At 43.7% G+C, this 23,828-nt stretch overlaps 1 protein-coding gene across 8 annotated transcripts in view; it reads left to right on the top strand.

Annotated features, from left to right (window-relative positions):
- GPR149 (G protein-coupled receptor 149) overlaps positions 1-23,828 on the top strand; it is a 125,186-nt gene that overhangs the window by 83,573 nt on the left and 17,785 nt on the right. For 4 of the 8 annotated variants that reach the window (XM_048955333.1, XM_048955335.1, XM_048955334.1 and 1 more), the window contains 2 exons: positions 3,164-3,242; positions 22,513-22,705. In XM_048955333.1, the coding sequence (XP_048811290.1) occupies positions 3,189-3,242; positions 22,513-22,705 (247 nt within the window). In that variant the 5' untranslated portion in view covers positions 3,164-3,188. Of the gene's footprint in view, positions 1-3,163; positions 3,304-20,126; positions 21,502-22,512; positions 22,706-23,828 lie in introns of those variants that run through there. The other 4 variants (XM_048955331.1, XM_048955330.1, XM_048955337.1 and 1 more) reach the window with 3 other exon arrangements.

Below are 23,828 nucleotides of genomic sequence, written 5' to 3'. Positions count from 1 at the left end.
ATGGGTAAATTACTTCAAAATGCTGTCCGGTCTGAAATTGGTTTGTAAGAAGTCATTTAATGCTGGCTCAGAATTTGGAACAGTGCTTTTCAGATTAAACTCCATGAAACTCAAAAATAATTTCCAGGTTGCCTACCTTTAGAAACAGTGAGTTTCTAAAAATGTTTTGTCTGGGGAAAAAAGAAATGCAAACCTGTTTTTGTAACTAGATTATTTGTACAGTTTATTTGTAAAAGGAACGTATTCCTGTTCAAAAGTTTTACAGCCTATCAGTACATTCCTTGCTTTCCCCCCAGCTCTGTACAGAACGCGAGCTGTTCCTTGAGAAAGTGCAGTGCTGGCTCTTCCAGTCTTCTGTTAATTATTTCAGATGCTCTGATGAACTCACATGGAAGGCATTTTGAGCCTAAATACACTCTTAATGTCCTTGTTATGCTTCTCCTATGACTTCAGAAGCTGTGGACTTTCACTGTATTGATTTTTATCCTCTGGCATCACATGTTAACGTGGTGTCTCAGGGAAGGAAGTGCATGCTGCTGTGACAGTGCTCTCAAGGCAGGTTGTTTGTCTTTTCTACTGACTATATTCACTCTGGCAAATATGCATCTGTTTCCATGCTGTTCGTATGATAGGAAATTTCTAATCTGTGTTTTTGCATTAGGATGAACGTGGCAATAATTTGGTAATGCACAGTCTTTCAGACAAGGGCCATTACCTGGATGGCACTGTTCAAAGTATGGGAACCAAGAGGTTTGTGAGCATAAGTGATGATGAGACAGGCATTCTGGCTAACTTGTCCTGGTCTCTTTATTCAAGGGGAAGATGCCTGCTTGCGTCGTGCTGCTGTGGTTATGGTTTAGCCCTGGCAAGCAGCTAAGCACCGTGCAGTCATTTGCCAACTTCCACCCCCCTGACCGAATGAGAGGAAGAGAATCAGAAGGGCAGAAATTAGGGAAACACTGAAGCTGAGGCAAAGGCAGTTTAGAAAGTAATGATGTAAAGGATGCACAGCACAGTGGCTGACCTTCCGCTGGCCGATGCCCAGGCAGCCCCCAGGCAGCAGGCCTCCCTGCACGCCGACTCCCTGGGTTTTATTGCTGAGCGTGATGCCACACAGTGAGTGATGGCCCTTTGGTCAGCAGTGCTGGCTGTCAGCTCCCAGCTCCTTGTGCTGCTTGGCAGCTTGAGAAACTGAAGGGACCGTAACTCTGGGTAAGCACTGCTCAGCAACGACTAAAAGATACCAAGATAGCAATTACAGAAAATGAACTCTGTCCCAGCTGAACAAGTGCACTTGCCATCAGACTTCAGAGCACAGCTGGTTGCTGCAGTGTTTTGGCAGAGTTGTTGTCACGTTTATCAGCTGAGCATTCTGGTTTTATGGCACCGTGCTCTGCTTGTGATGGGCTAGGATTAGGATTTTGGGAAACTACAATATCTTCATCCACTAATAACACTTCATGATTTTATCCTTCCAAGACTTTAAAAAGATTACTTGGCTGTCTTGGCTCCCATCTCTGAGCTGAGTGGCCATCATCCCCCATTGCTCTTTAAGGATTTAACATCTATAGGCCAGTGCTTCCAATGTGACTTTTGTCCCTCCCAGTGTTTCTTGCTCTGGTGGGTCTCAAAGAAGAGCAAGTGGTAATTCTGCACATAGCTTTGGAATATATTGGCTGTTCTTTTTCCAAGAGTTCCTGATAATGCTATGTAAAATCAGGCAGGAGAATGAAAAAAACCCAAACTTTTCAAGAACATTTTAAGAAGAGAATGCCATAAAACTCGCTGTGCGCTGGCTGTCCTTGGTTCAAAATTCTCCTTTCCTCAGAACTTTCCTTTAGATAAAAACAATACTTAAAATGGGAGTTCTAACACTTCCCCCCCTTGCCTTTCATCGACGTCTTTTTTGTTTGTTGCTGGTTTTGTTTTGTTTGATTTCTCCTGCAGAAGAATGAAGAGCATTTTCTTGCTTAGCCTGTGTGTAAATGCATCTCCAGCTATTGGCTTCCAGGCTGGAGTAGCGCTCTGTCCACTGCTCTGTTTGCTTGTCTCAAGATGGCCGCCAGGCACCACTGGGGGAGTGCCTGTAAGAGGAGTGATCAGAAAATAGCCGTGGTCTCACAGCAGCACTGCAGTAGCTCATATTTTCCTGTGTCTGAGGAGTATTTTGATCTGGTAGACGTGCCCTCGTGACATCAAACAAGCAGGGAAATAAAAAGGAATGCCAAATTCATTATTTCATTAAAAATCCTGTTTCTGTCTCAGTGCTATTTTGCCAGGTCTTCCCCATTATTCCTTAATAACTAGACTGAAATTGCCTAATGTATTTTTAGTGAAAATAACTCACTGTTATTCTCTTGTATGCTCTGCTGTTTTTATTGTATTAGGGATGAGACACAACAGCTTCTGAACTTCTATGGAATTACCAGTTGCTTTTGTGCTGGTAGGCTTTATAGAATGCTAAATTTCAGGTGAAATTTAGTGTATCTGAACAACTGATTTTCTTTTTTTGTTCTTTCTTTAAGTGCACAGTTGGGAAAAGTGAGACAAACTCACTGATGCACAGAGCTGTTTGTGCTTGGCAGCCAGGCAGACAACACAGCTGCTGTCGGAACACACTTTTTGATTCTCTTTCTTCTGTTCATCATTTGGTCACCACACTCGGTTCCTTGTTGTTGTTTTTCTGAAATTGAGACTTTGCTTGGATTTTGGTTTTGTTTAGTTATCTTGTTTGAGAACATGAATCATCCATTGGATGAGTGATTGTATGACAGACTGTCAGTTACTTGCCAAAGGTACATGCAGTTATTAAGTTGCCACAGAGTTTTAATTTTTGAGGTGGAGATTGTAGTTAAGTGCTACTGAGAAAAGAAGTTCAGGTTCTGTGACTCTAACCAAGCAGCATATGTACTTTGTGCACAGAGGATAGCTGTGGAAGATAAAGAGTGTTACAGGCATAACTGAAGACCTGATACAAATGTGCAGCAAGCCAGTCTTTCAGAACAAGATGCTGCCAAACAGTGTGTGTGATAAAGACCACTGTCTGAGGCATTCTGCTGGTGTAAATCATTTTACTGTAATGTCTGGCTCTCAGTTACGTAACCGAGCCTTTTTCCTTAGCAGCTAGGAATGCTGGAAATGACTTTTTTTTTGCTTTTAATAGGTAATTAGATTGGAGGACAGCCAGCATGGCCTGCCATCTGGACATCATCAAACAATTGCAACTGCAGCATCTTGCTCCTGTGAGTGAACACCCAAGCAGCACGTGGCTGCAGACTGCAGGGGATGGCTGTGCAGGTCCAGGTACATTCAGGGCTGTGGTGATCTCAGGATTTTTGTGGAATCCCTGTATTCCTAACACTGATATCACAGGCAAGTTAAGTTGTCCATTTCACTGAGCACTCCCTATATCTGACCACAGCTATAGGCGAAAGATGCAGATGTTCACAAGGGATTCCATGTATCCCTTGGTGCTGGTGAATAATTTTCTACAGATGACAGCAAGGCTTCAGAGACTTGTGGCAAATGGTACTTGGTGTGCAAGGAGGAGCCCAGAGCCTGAGGTCTCAAGAAAGGTTGTAGATTAATATGTGGGACATCTTTTTGTTCTTTGGGGCCCAGGTCTCATCCTTGTTGCTGTACACTTAGCATGCACAGTCAGACATAAAGTAATTCTTAATACAGCAGCTCTGAACGCTTTATTTTGAACTTGCTGTATATTTTGTATTCAGGTGCAGGCAGCACATTCCAGGAAAAATAATTGGATCCTTGAAAATGGGAGTATGTAAGAAGTACAAACTGAATGCATTTACTTTTGGCAGAAATTCTGGACAGTGCAGTACTTGATCCAAGGGAGTAAGAAGGCTATTATCATCCATTATCTTTCTGTGCTTTAAGCCACATTTTCCTGAGTGCTTTTCCCCTGTGTGAGTGCTGATACTTTCAGCATAAGGAAGGATCTGAGGTTCCCTTGCAGTGATTATACTGCATCACCTCATGTTCTCGAATGTAGGATGCACTACCAATCACTCATGGACAGTGACTTTCATCAGGCAAAGCAATTTGAAGATCAGAGGTTGCTAGGAATAAACAAAGAGTTTATAATGAACAGGAAAATGAATTCATTAAAAGAAAGTGCTGCATGTTAAGAGTTCAGGAAGATTAGGGGTACAAGATAATTGCAGACGACCAGTGGAGCTGGATCTGGCAGAGGAGATTTAAAAAATACTGCAAAAGGCCTTAGTCATGTGAACGGGTAATTTTACAAGAAGTGTCTGATTTGCATTTAACTTTCCACATGGGTGAAATTTTTGCTAAAGTCAGGATAGCAAATTACCATACTGCATATGAAATCGTAGTTCCTCCTAGTGAATGCTGACAAGGTACTGTCACTTGTCGTGCAAAGCAGTGAGGAGTCAGAGCTGCTCCAACAGAACTCTGTCTGGTTGTAACATATTTTTCTTTAGTGCCACATTTTTGTGTAGTTCAGAATTTAGGGAAATCAGCATTACAAACAGTCTCAATTTGGTTTAAAAAGCATTGTTTGGTAACGTGTTCCTACCATGGCTTTATTAGTCTGTGCATATTTAAGTGGGATTAAATGTATGATTACTTTCTGATTTTATGTTGAAATATTTTTGTCACTTTGACTTTCCTAGCACAACAAATGCAGGGTGCTGGTACTGGAAATGAATTGATTATAATTTTTGTTTCATATAAAGATATGCATATGTGTCACAAAAGAGTTCTGGTCTCACCATTTCTACTAAATGGATTTGAATGAAGGAGTAACTTACCAGGAACATGAATACGACAAATCACTTCCTGAGCAAATGTCCAAATTACTGCCTTTCAGAACGCAGGGTATTTGCTAAATTCATAATGGACAGATTCCCTGCTGCTGATGTACACTGTACTAGAAATAAGGAATAAATTGCCAGTGGAAATTTGCTTTATACACCACAGTGATCTTGATACGTATCCCTACCTGCAGCTCCTCACTGCGTACTTAGCTGGCATACCAAATGGCATCTTAGAGCAGGCTGATCCTGGCTGCCAGTAGTGTTTTTCTTTTTCCTCCTCATCACACCTGTCATCTCCTCCATTTGCATGTTAGCCCACTGCCTGTGTTATTTAATCACGGTTATTGAAATGAGGAATGAGGTTCTGCAGGGGTGCTGTTTGTAAATACCGCCTGAGAGCGTGGGGAATGCGTGTCTTTGCTCTGGATTGTGGAAGCAGTTCGGTCCATAGTGAATGCCAAGCACCACAAGTTTAGAAGGGAGAACAAGGACTGAATCTGCATTTTGCTGGAGATGAGCCGCTGTGTAGTGCAACAGGCACTCAGACTGCATTATCCTTGTAGATGTGTGACTAACAGAGGAGCTTTGGGACTTGGCAGAGCTAATTATGCTGAGAACTCGGTGTCCGCACGTGGATTCCTGCCAGCGGAAAGGAACGGCTGCACGCTCAGCAGGTGGCCCTGAGAGAGCCCTGAGCTCAGCAGGGCTGGTGCTGCCTCACAGCTGTGCTGGGCACCTTGTGCCGAGAGACTGGGCAGCTTTGCTGTTATTCATGCAGTCTATTTGCATTTGGGAGTATTAAAAGCTGGTGTGATTCCTTCACCAGCACAACTTGCAGTTGCCTGTGTGCTCTCATTTCAGCTAGGCTGCCTCTTCTGCCTCTTCCCTACCTGTTGTGCTTCTTTGCAGGACTGATACGGAAGTGATGCATCACACAGGCCTAGTGATGGTAACAATACAATTACTTTGTACACAGGTGTATTTTTAATGTGCTGGATGGCAAACGGCAAACTTTCCAAGTGCAGGTTTTCTGAGAGAAGCCTTCTTAGTCCATAAAGCACTCATTGTTTAATTCAGATTCTTGCATCTTTCTCTTACCTCGCAGAGTTGGGATTGTTAGGATGCAGGCTAATTACTAATGAAAGGAATTTGATCAATACAGCTGGTATAACTTGAGAGACTGTTCTTGTGATGCTGTGTGTTGGAGCAGAGGGTGGCTTATTCACAGGCCCTGAGCTGCAACAAAACATCCTGCTAACCTACAGCTTTGTCTGGTCAAGAAGCTGATTCCTCAGTGCTTGTGCGATGTGCTAAGATGCCATGTTTAAGCAAAAGCATTTGTACCCTTACAGTTACTCACTGTTACCCGTGGAGCCTGCAGAGCAGAAGCATGCAGACACAAGAAGACATGGCTGGCTGTGCCCCATGGCGTGTGTGTGTGCATGTCTGCAGGGGGGTTTGCAGGGATATGGAGCCATTTCATGGTTGTGTACAAATATTTCAGAGCAGTTTATTCAAAATCAGATCTGATGGAAGTACTGATGAGATCCCTGGGACTTTTTATTGAAAATTCATATTTTAGAAATGATTGGTATTGATCATTAGAGTTTTCTTAAATGGGAGACAAATGGACATTTAGGATTCATACTGCATCTGTAATTGGATTTGACGATGATAAAGTACATACTGCCATCACAGTGATCCTCACTGACTTCTTAATTTAAAGCTGGCAGTACGTAAAGGCCATAACAGCTCTGAAGGGTCTGGGAGAACAAAAAGGGCTCATAATTATCTCACAGAAAAGTGGTGAAATGAAAACACACAGTTCACGCTCGTGAATTTTCAGTATGCAGAATGGAAGTACCGGCTGCCGCTGGATTCTTGAGGGCATGTGTTCATGGTTTCATTGCTTGTGCCATCAGAATTACTGCGCTACTCCATTTTAATCATGTAGAGGCAGCAGTCATGTTACTTTGTGTGCACAGCTAGAGAGGTGTGTTAGAAGCCAAGTCCCAGTGAAGCCAACTTTAAAGTAATCGTCAGCTAAGGTTTTCTACTCTTGAGTGTGCATGATGGAGCAGTTAACGGGAAAGCAGATTTCTTATAGTATTTTTAACGAGTGCAATAACTGGCTTTGCACTCAATTAAAGCTGTGAAGAGCCTTCTATACAAGCAGGTAGCTGAAAAAGCCATTGGCCTCACTGCCAAGCACAAGTGTGTGGTGCCTTCAGGCTGCCTTCAGGCTGTAGGGGCATGAGTGCAGTCAGCTTGTTGCTGCTCCTTTGGGATGGCTGTATTCATGTGAGAAAGGCCCAAGGGGATCTTACTGCTGTGCAGGAGTGCTCTCAGGGGCAGTGAAGCAGCAGCACCCTGGTGCTCCTCACTGCTCAGGGGCAGGATGATGGCATTGGGCACGGCCCTGTCAGCGTGCTCTGCTCTGTGCTGACTTGGGACTGGCAGATGTTTTCTGGTGAAGAGTGAGGTGGTAATTGGTTTGGACAGACTGTTCTGAAAAGACTTGTTTCCATTGAGCAGGGCAGTGTGGCTGCCCATGTTCCTTGTGCCCCCTGCAGAAGGATGGAGCTGCTCAGTGCGCAGTACCAAGCTGCTGTCTAAAGACTTCTGTTTGAGGAATGAAGGGAAGCTGGACAGAACGTCACAGAAATACAGACTTAAATGTTGTTTCCCCAAAATACACTTGGTGTCATGACTTTTGTAGTAGAGGATGGACTATTAGGGGCTCTAAGGCAAGCGATAACTTCAGCCCTAAAAGACTTGTGGCCTTGAGGCACTGATATATGCTGCCTTAAAATCATAAGAGAACTGCTTCAGAAAGCAGCTGGGTTTGAGAACACGATGCACCAAATAAGCTTTACTTTTTTTAGGCTGTGAGCGAAAGGCACTCACAAATCTCCCATAGAAGTAAATGCGAGGGAGAAAGTGCTTTTTTTGCAGACAAACATGCAGCTCGTCAGACACGGTCTCTGCACTGCTCCTTGTCTCCATTTTGCTCATTCTTCATCTCTCCTGGTTGGCTTCGTGCTCTCTGTGTCTGTTTGCTCCTGTTTGGCTCCTAGGCCTCATCTAGGCTTCTGGAGATCCTGCTGCCAGAAACAGCCGTTGCCTGGGGCTTTGAGGTAGCAGTTCTCTGGTTTATCTCTCCAGTTAATAACTGTAAGCTGAAGAAAGTTTGTTATTTACATTTGTTTTCACACACATAGCACTGAAGTTAAATATATAGAATCTTACGCTCTTTTTTTTTTAAGCAAGACTATAAGCATACAAATCAGGCTGTTGTTTGAAGCTCAGTAAACATAAAGGAAGCAGCATTTTAATAAAAATGAAGAAGTGCAACCTAATCACATTTCAGCACATGTATATTTCATAAGTACATTTTCTGCAAAGCAAATACAGTATGAGATTGCTGTTACACATTTTCTCATCTCCTTAGCTTTTTCATCCCAAAGTAGACTGCCACTGCATAAACTAATGATAATGTGATCCATATTTTCTAATTTATGTGGAAAGCAGGCTAGTAATACAAAGCATTTTACATCTTCGGTATTCTTGTCCCTTGCCATTTTTCAACAACTAGGCTGATTCTCTTCTGTTCAGTTTAATTTTGTGCATTTGACGTTGTACCTTTAGTTACTAAAAGTGCCTGTTTCTGAGGATTCAGTGAGATAGCATGATGTGACAGCTGCAAGGCGTTTTACCCCCCGTTACACAGGATAGTTGGGTAATGAAGATGTGGGCTCTGTCCCTTGAGCTGCACGGTGGCTGCGTGCGTTGGGCACAACGTTGACCTAAAGCTGACATTTGAAACGGGGCAATGAGAAATTGTCTTGAAAAAGGCAGAAAAGGGACAACTGTCAGAGATGTTCTGAAAATTCTGGAAGGGCCCAGCCACTAAATGAATTGAAATGGGGATACGGCGAGTCCTGCCTCCCGTGGATGCATGAGTGGGTGCAGACAGACCACAGCAGCAGCACTTCACAGCTTCTGATCTTCTAATGCTCCCTGTGTCCTAAGAGGAGTTGGGAACAGGCTGTAATGCTCACGTGAAGGTGTCTGTGAGAAAACCTCCCATTTCCTCATTTGTTTGTTTGAGACAGACGTGGCCTGGGGGATTCTACTTCCAGGTCAGCTCCTGCAGGCAAAGAGCAGCCACCTGAGCAGCACGAGGCAGTGCGTGTCCTTGCAGCAGCCCCCCTCACATCTCTGCTGTTTGTCTGCTCTTTGCAACAGAATCTCAGCCATCAGCATTTGTTTCTGCCTGAAATCTTCTTTAGAAATCTGCTATGAGTGTGTGCTTATTTTAGTGTTTAAAACAAGAGAAATAAAATATTTTTTTCTGTTTTTTACACATGAGGTAAGGGTCTGCTCAAACCTTTCAAGAAGCCCACGTGAGACCTGTGGAAGAACTTGCTTGAGGGCTAGTGCTTGCTAGTTAATGGCTTCTGCTTTCCTCTTCTGGTGCTCTCCTCACAGGGTTCTTGTTGTCTTTGTTCTAGGAGTGGATTTGTTGGAAACTTTTTTTACAGACTCCTACTTTGTACAGACTTTCTTTACCTGTGGGCAAGATACTGTTTTCTTACACAGAGACATCACGGCATTGCTGCGTGAAGAAGGAACTTTCAGACGTAGGGAATGATGGACTGCTGAAAGGTACCTGCTCACAGAGCAACATGCCAAGAATCTGAAATGTATTTCTGTATGAAATGCTCATCTTTGAAAGCAGGCACTCACTGGGGGTTTTTCATCTTGCATGGTCTGTTCAGAGCCCTCAGCCCTGGTTCTGGCTTCAGCACGGATGGGTCATTGCAGTTGTTTTCTCTCATCTGCACTCTGGTAGTTTTCCTTGAAAGATTCTTCTTCCTGCTGTCACCCACGTGCTGACAGATACTTTCCATTTTTGGATGGTTGAAAAATATTTTCCATTTGATAACAATTGGAAAGCTCTAAATTGCAGGTGGTGCTTTTGTTGCTGTTTTGCATTCCTTTGATTTTTTAATGATATCCTATTTACTGTGATTAAGGAGGATTTCCTCCTCGTTAATTTGCCGTTCTCACCAAAGAGATTTCTGACTGATGCAGAGGAGTACACGTGTGCAGCACGGTGCTGCCTGAGGCTGGGAGCTGTGCAGGGCTCCAGCCTGTGCCAGCAGGAACGTGAATTTAGGAACAGCATGCAGGTCTTGTGGCTCCCTGCATTACGCAGCAGGACTCTGCTTATTTCTGGGTTTTTATGGACAACTCCTGTGATGATTTTGTTTCAAGCTCCATATTTAAGCACTGTGATTATGTAAGACCATCTGTTGAAATGTATTGAGTTTAACTAGTGAGGCGTTCGTGTCCCTTTGCCAGTGTGGTGTCATAATAACCCACTGAATCAGGGAAGTGTCTGAGCTTAAAATTTGCAGGTCTAAGCTTCTCCAATAAGCTTGAATTTTTCTGGTCTTATCCTCTTAAGTAAATGCTGCTTTTATGAAGCCTGAGTATCTTGAATGTTTTTCATCTTTATCCGTGTTAGGAACTCATGTTTCCTAATGTCAGTCATGTGCCTTTTCTTCCACTTCATGTGAGCAGGTGTAAGGATTAGGAAAAGTTATTTCCATTTTGTGGTATGGTTAATTTTTAATAGGATTGTGTGGTTTAATGTTACCACTAAAAGAGAGCTGTATTTCTTCTCCCTACTGCATATATTCAAAAGATGGACTCAGCTCTGCAATCTGTGCTGACGTGAGTTATCTTGTTTAGTTTTTTGTGAACTCCTGGTTCACAGGGTGACAACGTGATTCCTGAATCCAAACTTGCAGAGTAAGGCTATCCCAATTTCTTTGTGTAGAACTGTATGCGGTGCGTGATGTTGGGTTGTAGTTCTGTGACATTTTGTTGTAGCTGGAGAGTAATGTTGCTGGCCGCTGGCAGAAGGCGCTGCAGGGTGTCTTGGTGCAGATGAGCGTGTTCAAATTAGAGTGAGGTTGTTCAGGGTCATGAAGTACAGGTTGTGGCGAAGTGGAACATGGGAAGCAGGAAGAGAGAAGAGAAAGAAGGTAGGACAGAGGCAGAGGAAAAATGTGACATAAGAAAAAGAAAAGGCAAGGAGGTAGTAGGAAGCAAAGATTTCAAGAAAAGAAAAATAGGCAATTAGGTGTGTGGGAGAATGAAATGGAGGAGTGAGATCAGAAGTGAGCAATGGAAAATCCGTGAGAAAACCTCTGTATCACAATGAAAGTAAAAGAGTAGAACGAAGGGCTGTTGGTAGAATTGAGAACGGGATTTTTTCCTTCTTTTTGTTTCCTTTTCTGTTTCATTCTAAAGCTTCCTTTTGCTATAATGTGATGTCTTCTGTTCCTTTTCCTTCTATCTCTCTTACATTTTGTTTTCTAAGAACATCAGAGCCGTGTTTGATCATGACATACAGCTGACTGCAGCTTTTTCACTGCACAGTTGAGCTGGAAAGCAGCTGATTTGAAATCTGCTTTATTCCAGTTTGAAGACTTCATGGATTCACATAATAGATAGAGCTAGCATTGTCTGTCAATTAAGTCATGAATAAGTAGAATCCTCACTCTTTTCTCTGGAAAGAAATGTTGGTGCATATCTTATTCTTTGTGTTGCCAACTTAGATCTAAACCTGAAAATGTTTTCATTGAAAACCATTGTGTAGGGAACTGATACTGCCCAGTTTGTTTCTGTGGTAGATGCTATTGCTGCACTAAAAGCTCTCACTGATCCATCTGACTGCCTTTACGAAGCTATAAATGATACTTCAGCAGACCTGATCCAACGCCTTCTGGAGCAGGACTGTGTGCAAGTAAGTAAGGAGCTGTGTGACTGAGGGAAGGACCTGAGGAAACTGAAACACTGCTGCAGTTTTGAGACTTGAAAGAAAAAGAAAAAAAAAAGGCTCAAGAAGACCATTTTGGTGTTCAGACCATCACCTTGGGCAGCATGAGAAGTGCTGCCAGCAGCTTGAAGGCGGCGCTCCCTCTGCTCAGCACTTTTGAAGCCAGCCCTGGGTGCTGGGCCCCCAGTGTAGGAGGGATGTGGGCACTCTGGGCAGAGCCCAGCAAGGGGCCGCTGAGGTGCTGCAGGGCCTGGAGCATCGCTGCAGGGAGGAGAGGCTGAGAGCAGGGGCTGCTCAGGGATCCCACCTGCACCCATCAGTGCTGCAGGAGCACCGGGCCAGGAGCCAGCTGTGTCAGCACAGCCCTGCCCTCAGCACTGCTGGGCCGGAGCTGCACAGGGAGCAGGGCTGCAGGGCTCTGATGCCTGGGAACGAATGTGACATCTGCTGAGGCTTTAAGCAAGAGGTGCTGCATGCTGTACTGATAATTCCAATTAAACATTAATTAAGAAGCAGATGATGAGTCTGACCTTGAATCAGTTCTTAATGATGGTGTATTTTGTTTCTGTCTCACTGTAAGAACTCTGTTGTACTTGCTGAAGAGGCATGCTTTGAGTAGGCAGTGAAAGTCATTGTTTTCCCTTATTAGGTATGAATGAGTCTTTGCACATTAGGCAATTGGATTGCAGAAATCTTTCAGTATTCCTTCAGTATTGTTTTAGTGATCCAAAATTAGCAATAAAGTACATATGAGGAAAGCAAGCTGCCATGAATATACGAGATTGTAAGTGCTTTCTGGTGTAGCATTAACCCTCAGGCTGTGATGTTTGTAACAAATCAACCAAACCTCCACATATAAGGCATAATTGACTGAAAATCAGTCTGAGCAAGTCTACATGGCCCAAGGGACTTCTAGATGGATATATCCCTTTTAAGCTCTGCGTTTTCAGATGAGAGTTTACCTAGTTTGCTACTACCTTCCTATCAATATTACTGCTTTCCTGCCAATATTATTAGTTTCTCTTGAGTATTTTCTTACTTACTAGGGAAATGTTAATGTAATGCATTCTGAATAAATAATTGCATAAAAATGACTATGGTTTTGAACAGACTTTTTTTTCCCCCTTTTGCTACTATTTGTAAATATTTGTATGGATTCACTTCAGATTTGGTTCATGATTTTACCAGATATGGTTTATATAAAGGCCCTTGAAAATCTCTCAGTATTCATTAAGCGTTGGAGTGTGAGGGTAATGCTGTGCTGAGTTGTGATGTTACAATAGCTGCCATACTTTGCAAATAGGCAGAGAAAAGACATTCTGGTTCCTTTCATCTCCCAAACTCAAGTACAGTTACAAAGTAGGCTGTCTGCAGTGAAGCCCCAGACAAAACAGCAAGAAGAACTCAACTGCTTAGAACTTTTATAATGATATTAGGCATTACAGAATATCAAATGAGTGCCTTTTGGTGTTGAAAAGAAGAGCCAGACTGAAATTATCTGTGATCAACACTGTGTTTTGTTCTGCACCAAATGTCGTGGTCCGGTAGTTGAAAATGATGGACTGAAGGAGATGCACAAATGCTGTCTGGAGCTTTAAGCTATCGTTAGTATTTTTTCTACCTTACGACGCTCAGAAGAGTGCAGAAGCATGCTGTGTAACTGCACATTTGTGATTAGCTTTTAGCAGCCAAACCTGAGTCGTTCCCTCATCAGGAAACAGATGTGGCTGTGTGAGTACACTGAGAGGGCATGGCATAATCAGCTGTAAAGTGAGTTATTTACTAGTAACATAGCAATGAATTGGTCTCAGTCCCCTCTACAAACTTCCTTGCGTTCTCATCAGCTTCTCAAGTAGCAGTGGGTAACTTTAATGGCACTCTTAATGCTTTGTGGCTCATGTAGCTGTGGGAGCTGGCAGGCAGAGGCCCCCGTGGTGCTCCTGCCCTGCCAACCTCTGGTGCTGCATGGAAGTTTTCCTAAGAGTTTTAAAAACAAAAATCCAGATATGGATAAGGGAAGTTTGCTTAGAAAAATGTGAAGCTGAAAGCTGTCCTGAAGCGAAGCGAGCATTTTCTTTGCAAGTACAGATACCAGGTAGTGAAAGGTGGTGGGAAAGTGCAGCTGATTGCTTCTGCAGTCTGCAGCATTCCTTCCTTGCTTCCTTCAGGTTCCGTGTCCTTTTGAAGAGCTCATGCTTCAACTAAATCTTTCCATTCAAAAAATTAGAAGTTCTTCTGTAAGAGGAATGTTTTCATTTTGTCTTCTCATACATTCTCACTTCTGCAGCTTTTCAGATACAAACACAGTCGTTCTTAGCATCAGCAAAGTTAACAGACCTAATTACCATCACTCAGAATTAGTTAGCAGCCCTTTCTTTATTCAGCATTAAGAAAAACACTCCAAAAACAGATGCACGTTTGGTTGCCGTTTGGGGAGGGAGTTTGAGGAGGTGGTTGGACTGGGTGATGTTGGAAGTCTTTTGCAACCTTGATGATTCTGAGTGTCATTTTTAGGGACTCCGAACACAGCTGACACAAAAGCAGTGGCTAGAGCTGGGACATCAATTCTCAGCCCACATAACCTCTCATATCTTTTCAAATTTATTGGAGCTGTGGAAAACGAGCGTTTTTTTTAGCACTCTTAGAGAATGTCTGAAGTGTGCCAGACCTGCTTTACCTCATGCATTTCTGTTACAGCATCACTTGTGGGGTTTTTTCCAGCTCCCTTTTCCTGTTTTTCGGACCTGTTCCAAAGCTTCATGTCAGAATAGAAGTCATCCTGACGAAGCCCCAGGAAGATCTCTAAGCAATAGCAGTCTTCTCTGCTGGGAGAAATTAAGACGTTTCCTTGTCTCCTTTCATTCAGGCTGGTGAAAGGCTGCCATCTTCCTGCGGTGCTGCTCCTCTCCTTGGGACTCCTCCTCTGGGAGAGCCCAGCCTGTTTCTGCCTCTGTGCTTGTTTGGAGGATTCCTCCTGTGGTGCATAAAGCCAGCTCCTTCCTTAATATAAAGACCCTTAGTCTTCATGACGTGTGTGTGTGTAGAGTAGACAGGATTCCCTTTTTTCAAAGCAGATTTTCTTTGTCGTGACGTGCTGTAAGTTGTCCTGTGCTTTGTCCATGTTCTTTGGACATCATTTCTGCTAACGTTTATGCTTTCAAATTAAAGCAGTGCTGTCTTCTGTGCAAAAATTGCATCACTTCAAGAAATCCCTGTGACTAGAACAGTGATAACTTTGTTGGTGTAAGTAAAAAGCAGTCATAGCCAGAAAATGCAATTTCTTAGCTCTCTAGAGGCAGAATTATGTTCCAAAGCATTCAGTCTTCATTCATTAGAACTGGGTTTGATCCTGACTCCTGAGGGTGAATTTCCTGGTCTGCTCATTCAGCCTTCCTTGAAGGTTAATGGGAGAGAAAATAGTGAGGAAGTAACTATGAAAAGAGAAATGAAAAGGGAAGACAGCCCACTGTGAAGCTCTTGAGACTATGAGCGGGCAGTGAAATGTGCAAACAGAGTTACAAATGGCTCCTGTGGTCATTAATTTTATTACCATTGGAAAAAGTTCCATGTATACAGCTGATTTTCTTGCTGCTTCCGGATGGGTTCATAGCTGGGTCACTCCTTGCCTTCTTGCATTTTTTTCATCCTGTCAGAAGGGGATAATTGTTTCTCTCCAGCTGTTCGGATTCTCCATTTAACTCTCTCAGTGCTGTTCTGCACAGCAGTTAGCTATCACTGCCCAGCTCCTGCTAGCAGAGCAACATCTCCTTTTCTCCAACATGGTTGGAGAATGTGGTTAGCAGTGTCTAAGGTAGGGGTGGTTCTAGAGCACATTGTTACATTTACTGGTATTTGTTCAGTGGTTAGGAAGGCTTGCACTAGTGCAGCTAGTGCTAGGAAAGCTGTGCAGCAAATTAAAAGCATTCATATCATGCTGTTCCATGAATTATATTCATAGCCTGCTGTGCTCTCTATTAGAAAGCAAACAGTTACTGTGAGGAGGTGCACTGAAGAACAGCATCCTGCTAGCTGTCTGTCTCCTCCTATCAATTCACTGAGCTGGTGGCTGCTCAAAGAAAGTGGCATGGCGAAGTGTCTTGTCTCAGGAGAGCCATTACACCGCAGCTTGGAGAACGTCTTATTTTCCATGTCTTACTATCCAGACTTGAGCTTCTCTCCACTTTAATAGCTACAGATTTTGCTACTGTCTCTGTCTTGCTATCCACTAGAAGAACAACGCCTTCCTGAATGCAGCTGTCCCTTCTGTTCCTGGTATATACTGCCTCTTCCTTAATAGCTCTTCCTTTTCACTGTTGCCTTCTTGGAATCACTGTTACCTTAGAATTGCTTGTTTTCTCTTCTCCCCACTTGGCACATTTCCTGAATGACAGCACCTGATCATCTCTGGTAATGTGTGTACAGTGTAACCAGATGGGTTCATTCTCATTTCAGCCATCTTGTCTGTTGCTGACCTTACCAAAGTTTTGGCAGTGTTTTCATTTTTCACTGCCATGCTGAGCACAGGGAGAGACATGCACGTCACCTTTGTACCCCACCCAGTGGAAACATTGGGGCTTACTCACTTCCAGCTCCATCTGCCTCTTACTAACACTACAGCTCACCAAAAGCGTTCAGTTCACTGCAGTCTCAATCTCCTGTCTGTGTTTACAGCACAGAAGGGAGTTGTGGTGGTCTGGCAATGGGCATTTCTTGGAATTAGCACATCTGCTCAGAGAGGGTGCTGCTGCTCACAGGGACAGCTTGTGACGTGTTACTGCACGGAGCAGAAATCCACTGGTTTCAAAATGAGCATCTGCACAGCATGATTCTGTTTTGCTTGAGTTGGAGACGCTGCAGTCCAGCCAACAATGAGTATATAAGTTAAATCATATTTTAGGTGTAATGGAATTATTTCTGATTTACACTGCTCTAATTGCTCAAATTCAGTAAGCACCCTTTCCCTACAGCACAGCAATACAGCTGCAGCGGAAATGGATTAAGAATAAAATGTCTGCCTTTGATTAGAAGCCACCATTGATGGAGTTCATCTGGAACAAATAAGCAGATGCAATAAGAAGCTGCAGTCTAACCATCTTATGTCCGAAAATGATGTCTGAATCCAGTAGAACAAAAACCGATCGTTTGGTTTGGCATTTTTTTGAGAGTCTGTTAAGAAAGAAATCTGAAAACAAGTGCTTTTGAGGAGTAAATTAGAAAGGCATTTGTGGGATTGTATACAGTTATGCCAGCTTTTTACACAGTGTGACAGTGACAGGATGAGGGGAATGGCTTTACAGCTTTACAGTACAAGAGAGAAGTTGGGTTGGATGTTGGGAAGAAATGTTTTATCAGAGGGCGGCGAGGCGCTGGCACAGCTGCCCGGAGAGCTGTGGGTGCCCCATCCCTGGAGGCGTTCAGGCCGGGTTGGATGGGGCCATGGGCGCTGATGGAGTGGTTGGCAGCCTGCCCATGGCAGGGCTTGGCACGGGAGGATCTTTGAGGGCCCCTCCAGCCTGAGCCGTCCTGTGATACGATATGATTCTGGGATGCTACTTGATTAACTTCACACGCATTCCTGAGTTGCTGCACGCAGCATCGTAGAAATCCTCCCATAGATGCCAAATGCTGCTGACTCTCTAAAGAGATGCTGTTGTGCAGTGCTGATTGAAATGAGGCCAGGGAGAGGAGATTTTCACGCTTTACATATTCTCTCTTTGTGGCCAGTCTTTAGCACAGAAAATTTGCGCCGGGAAAATGAATGTATATTGCACAAGACAGTGTTGTATTGGGAACCTCCTGTCATCCAGGAGTCTAAATGCAGAGAATAAGGGGAATAGGTGGTAAGGATCCACAAATGCCTGCTTTCTTTGACGCAGTCTCGATGAAGGACGTAGCAGCAGATAAGTGCGTCTTTCTTTCTCTTGGTTTCTGCAAGGTCATCTGTTGTGGTTTTGACACTGATATCCTCCTGTTTCTTTAGAAAACATGGGAGTAAAAGCATGGGAGTAGAAGGGGGCTGTGATGACACTGCCTACGTCTCTGCTTGCCTACCTGTCTTTGCCACCTTCAGTCTAATTGAATCTGAAAAAATTCAGTGAAATTTATGGGTGAAATTGGAATTAGAAAGGTAGTGTGCCCTTAAGTTCTGAAATGGTGCAGTAGGAACTTGTGCTTTAGAAGAGAACAGTGAATCTAGTGCAGATTCTTTTGCTCCAGCTGTAAGAGAGGTTTCAGACTCAGGTTGTACTGGACACACGAGTCCAGGATACCACAAGGCACAGCTGGTAAAGCGTGGACAGTGAAGAAGTGTGCAGAGAAGATCATAATAGGGGAGTTGTCAGAAAATTTTTGGTTGATATCTGCAGTCAGAGCTATTAAACATCCTGTGCAGGTTTAATGGCTTGGGATAGAGGAGCAAAAATTTCCACAATAGGTAAAATATATTTCCCAGGCATTATTAACATTGCTCTGAATACCTCACAGTAATGTGACAAGAGCAAATGAAGACAACACAGGCAGAACATAACAAACAAACATAGAATTTAAAAATGGAAGTGATTGATCATGTGTCAGGAGGCACTAAGATGTGCTGGAGTGATTTAAGCTGGTTTGTTGCAGTTTAGCATCTGAGCTAGTTAATAGCTGGGAAGGCATAGATCCCAGCTGATGCTTTCTTTTGTTGTTGGAATATTTATAAAGTCTCTGTTTGTATTCACCAGCACACAGGAGAGACTGGACTCTGCTGCGGTCTGTCTCCTGGCTGAGGAGTCCACCAGAGTCTGTCTCCTCTCATCAGCTGCTCATTTTCATAAAAACTGTGAGAACTGAGTGGCTCGACACCATCAGATTGTGACTAAAATGATCATTTTGTCAAAAGAAATTGAGGAATTAAGAGAGGGAGAGAGACGTGCATCTGCATATTTCACAGGTGGCCACGTGTTTCCTTAGAAGGCCAGACTCTAATAGGTGTCCAAACAAGGGTGAATGGTGCTCCTTTTTCTTCTTATCTCTTGACTGTACTTCTGACCAGGCTCACGCTGTTAATCTAAAGATTTAGAGCACTGTCCTTAATTTAATGTTGACTTGTGGGAGCAAAGGTGATGGTGATTTGTAAATACAAAGAAGTGAGCCTTGGCCTTCAGCTGGCACAGCACAGATTAACAATCAGTCGTCCATCAGGATGGATAAATCACAAAAGCCAAGTCAAATCCTGTAGAGTTAAAGGCCAGATGGATGGTCCAGATCCAGGACTGCGCCTCATGTGGAAGGCAGGATGGATGCCACTGTGCATTGCTGGCACGATGGTTGAAGATCTGGCTGGTTGTGAGTGCAGCCCTTCCTAGTGCTGTGGCCAAGCAGCTTGGTAACTGGGAGTGAAGGACAGATGATGGATTTCCTTGGCTCTGCTCCTCACACTGTGGGCTAGCTGTGACAGAGCCGCAGCCACGTACTGGTTTTGTCTGCCTGCTCTGGGGGCTCTGGCACCTCTGGGAGCTCCGTGCTGCCCCAGCACGAGGGAGGACAGCTGGCAACCAGGGCTGGCTCTGTGCTCCCTTACTGATGAGTGGAACTGAATGAGATTGGGTCCTTACTAACAGGTGGATTTGTAGTGTTACACAGATTACGGTGTAGCTGGAGCAGCCTCACCATGCAGTCCTTACTCGGAATATACTGTTCCTGCATCTCTGTCGTGTATTTGAATGCAGAGTGGTGCCCAAAAGAAAAGAGAGGCAGAGTTCTCCTAGAAGATTGCACTGAACTTACCTGCTCACTTACTGTCCAAGTGTTGTAAATTTTGTCAGCTGATAAGCTTTATCAGTATTGTACTTTCTTAGGAGAAAATGTCTGTGAATACCGAAATGCACGTGGCTGTGGTTCTACCTGTGTGTGATTAGAGCAGGCAGTGAGCACTTCGATCTTAATCACATGGGAAATGCAAGTTGTATAAACCCCAGACTGAGTTGAGAGACCACATACACCACACACACAGACAGGCAGCACCTTGCTGATGTGCATGGCTGTTGCCTGTCATTAATGAAGGGCTGTCACTAAGTAACTGTACAATTAGCATCCATATGGTGTGCACATGCATGCACACACGCTTGTAGGGGGAGTAGGAATACAAAAAGGCAAGGCAGGCACAGCCTTCTGTTTCATCTTCATAAAAGGCTCCCGCAGCTCTTACCATGCTAAGCTCAGAGCATAGAAGTGCAGAAGAACAAAAGCAGCTCTCCAGCTGGTGATGCACAGCCACGAAGCAGCCATGGGCTTTACGGGAATGACATTTATGGCTGACATCAGATCTGAGTATTTGCATTGGATTTCAGTGTCAGCATCGGAGGTGGGGCTTAGCAGGGACACTGATCCAGCTAAGAGGCAGCTCTGTCTGGGAAGATACTCACTCCCCATTTCTCTGCTATCCTGCTTGCTTCTGACTCCTCCCTCCTGCAGCTCAGATCAGCACAGGGTGAATCCAACAGCCTCCCATTTCTACTATGTTTCTCCTTGAGCTTGAACATACCTGGTGCTCTGCCTTCATTTCAGCTGAACTCGTGAGTAAGGCACGTTGCCTGATATCTCTCAAAAGTGAATAGCTTGTTATTACCTGAAGAGACTGAATTAACTATCTTCCAGTATTGAAAGGGTTATGAAGAGCTGTATTTTTTCCAGCACCTCTGGTACTTCTTTGTTGCCTGGTTTTTCAAGAGCATGAGTTATTCTGGTTATCAAGGGAGCTTAAACCCGAATATTTCTTCACCGGATGCTACAAAGAAAGAAAGGAAACAAACTTGCGATGTGGAACTAACAGTTATGGTTTCAGCTTGTGAAAACTTGCAGAGTCAGTGAGAAGGCAAGGAGCAACATTTGCCGAGGACAATGTCGGTACTGCTTAGTAATTTGTCACTCAATGGGACAGGCTTCTTTGCTGAAAATCATGGCATTATAGATAAACCTAATGAGCAGAGAACTTTGAATGTCTTTCTGTTTTGCTTGACTTTTATCATTGCATTCACAGTGCTTCTGGGCAGCATTTATTCACTGGTTTCCCTGCTTAAAATGCAGAATAAATCCACAATTTCAATGATTGTGACCTCTTTGTCAGTAGACGATTTGATCAGCATTGTGCCAGTGATTATTTTCATGCTCACCCAGTGGTCGGGTGATGCCCTTCCTCAGCCTCTGTGCACCACCTCAGCACTTATATATTTATTCCAGGGCATTTCTAGCAATCTGAAAGGGTCTCTTATAGTTTCCTACAACTTCTATAGCATCAACAAAACTGAGGCAATGAACTGCAGTGCTTCCAAACGACGAGTGAGCATCGTGTGGGCAATTCTCAGCATTTGGATCATCAGTTTGCTCATCTGCATTTTGCCTCTCTGTGGTTGGGGCAGGTACATCCCCACCTCATGGGGCTGCTTCACAGACCATGCAAGCTCCTACATCTTGTTCTTATTTATTGTCTACTCGTTGTGCTTTTGCCTCCTCACAGTGCTGTCTGTCCCTCTAACTTACCAGCTGTTGTGCTCAGATGAACAACAGCTATTACACATCGACTACCAGGAAATCTCTCGAGGCTACATCACCCCTGGGACACCTGCAGGCTGCAGTACTGCCACCCCCTGTCTGTCACCAGTGGACCCTGTGGATAAAACCCTGAAGCATTTCCCAAATGCGTGTCTAAGCTCAAAGGCAGTTTTTAGGAAAGGTGTGGCTGAGGGCAGTGGACTCGAGCCCCGATGCATGAACAGCGCAAAGAGCAGGAGCTTCACGGTGGGCTTTGCCCAGAAACGATTCTCACTGATTCTTGCACTGACAAAAGTCATTCTCTGGCTTCCAATGATGGTAAATTGTCAGACTGATTTGCTTTTTCATGTTTATTTATGTTTAAATGGGGCAGGAGCTGATGTGCCGTGAATTGAAATAGATGAACAGTAGCTGTTGCAGTTGTCCCTTACAGTGTACATTGTGTCAGCAAAAGTCCTTTTGAACCTGTCTGCACCGCTTTACATGAATTTAACTGCTTTTCTGCAGGCTTGACAGAGATTGATTTGTCAGATGTTTCTGTCATCACATCATTTGTATCACCTGAGCACAGAGATGAATAAGGTCCACCTTTTTGTGTTTCCAGCTGCCTGATGTGCATTTTTTCAGCATAGGGTCTGTGAATATTCGTAAGCTAGTTTTTGTGCCCCTCCCCATAGCGGTGAGTCACGTCCTTTGCCAAACTGGCTGAAAAATTAGAGTTTTTTAGAAAAATGAGATTTGTATGTATCTTTTTAATCTCTATACAAAGAGTATATGTGGTGGGGCAGGTGGTTTTGCATGTGCATGCGCTGGTATATTTGGGAACAGATATTAATAATTAGGAAGGAGGAGGTTGAGGGAATGGGATGTGGGTTTGGGTTTGAGTTATGTCTGGGGCTGGAGTATGTATAGACACAGCATCTAAGCTTTCCTCAACTGAAAGAGAGTGTCACAGAGCATCTGCTGCATGGTCCCGGTGCTACAAAGTTCTCCTGTTTTCCATCAGGAGGTGGAGTTCCTCAGTACCAGGCAGGAGAGATTGAGCTAGCAGTCTCTTCTGAGATGCTTGAACTGTGAGTTGCCTGTATTAATGGTATTTGGGCATCTGTACTTAATGTTTAGCTCAAGTAAGAGGTTTCTAAGAAATGGAGAATGAGGAGGAGAATCTTTGACAGTATGTTTTCTCAGCTGTCTCTTAGAAAAAAGCTTGTTAGGCTGAACATACAAACATTGAAAACTTTTACTTGTGTCACATTCATGTTTTGTTTATTCCTGGAAGTATATCATGTGCCTAAAGCAATTTAAATTTCAAAATGTCCTGCCTTTCAGATACAAATGGTTGTCCAGCACATTGTTGGCTATCAAAGCCTTTCGTTTGAGACACTTAGCTTCCTGCTGACATTGCTGGCTGCCACCGTCACCCCGGTATTTGTCCTGTCAGAGCACTGGATCCACCTGCCCTGTGGCTGCATCATAAACTGCAGGAGGAATTCATATGCTGTGTCTTCAGAGGAACTCAAAAGTAAGGCTGGGAGGCTGACGTACAGCTGGAATGTAGTTAGGAAGTTAGTGACAGTTCTTGAAGTCATTTACCCGAAGTATCTGAATTATGTGAACGTCACTTGGAGCGGTGTGAGCGATTCACAGCGTTCTGGCCAGATGGCTGGAGAAAAGTAAGCTGCCTGGTACTCATGGATGGTGAGGCTTGGAAGCTTGCTGAGTTTCACAAGTCACTGGCAGAGCTTTCAACAGAGCTCTGAATGTGGACTCTGTATACCAGTTTCCCTCTCCTCTCCAAGATGTATCTGCCAGAATCTGATTTCTACTGGTGAAATACATGGGCCACGTTAACTGTGGCATGGGGAAAAGCAACGTGTTAATTGTGAGGAGATTATAAGGAGAACAGCTGTTGTTTCTACACCTGCCCTATAGCTAGCAAATAGAAATCATAGTGACACAAGAAAGCAAGCCACGAAGGCCAGGAAAGGTCGTTATCCCAGTACATTTGTGGAGTTAGTTCAAAGCTGAAGATGTACTACACAGCTTTGGCCTCAAAAATTTCATGTTTACTGCATGCTTATAAAAATTACCTGAAGGTAACTGAGAATAGCAGACCTTTACATGATAACCTCTTCAGAATTTTCTGATGGCCTTTTTTTCCTTGTGCCTCCAGGTAAAACCAGCTGCAGGAGAATGTGCTGTCTGTGCCACAGCCTGTCTCTTTAGATGCTACATGACTTTTGTCCTTTCTGTGATGAACTTGGTCATGTGGTAACTCTCAGAGAGGCAGTAAACAGAGAAATGCAGCTGTAACTCTGTGAACTTACCCCTAGTGAAAACCACATTTAGGTTTCTGTAAATGTGGGCAACGTGATATTTATGACTCAAATTTTGCATAATGTTTTCCCATAAATTTCCTGCTCACAGTTATTTGTGAAATAAATCTCCAGTGTTCATGTGTCTGTGCAGAGGTGTTGTATTCTGAGTTACAAATGAGAATACAACTCTTAAAGTACTCTGAGAGAAGTATTTGCATTGAAGGTCGATTTTCAGTACTCAGAAACGTTTCCTCATTTTGTACAATTCTTCACCTTCAGGACTGTGGCTGAAACAGGCTGTGGGGGGAAAAGAAAGGTATTACAAAA

Source organism: Lagopus muta, chromosome 9, assembly GCF_023343835.1.
Source record: "Lagopus muta isolate bLagMut1 chromosome 9, bLagMut1 primary, whole genome shotgun sequence".
Classification (NCBI taxonomy): domain Eukaryota; kingdom Metazoa; phylum Chordata; class Aves; order Galliformes; family Phasianidae; genus Lagopus; species Lagopus muta.
The sequence above is the reverse complement of the archived record's forward strand: the minus strand, read 5'-3'. Positions and strand labels throughout refer to the sequence as shown.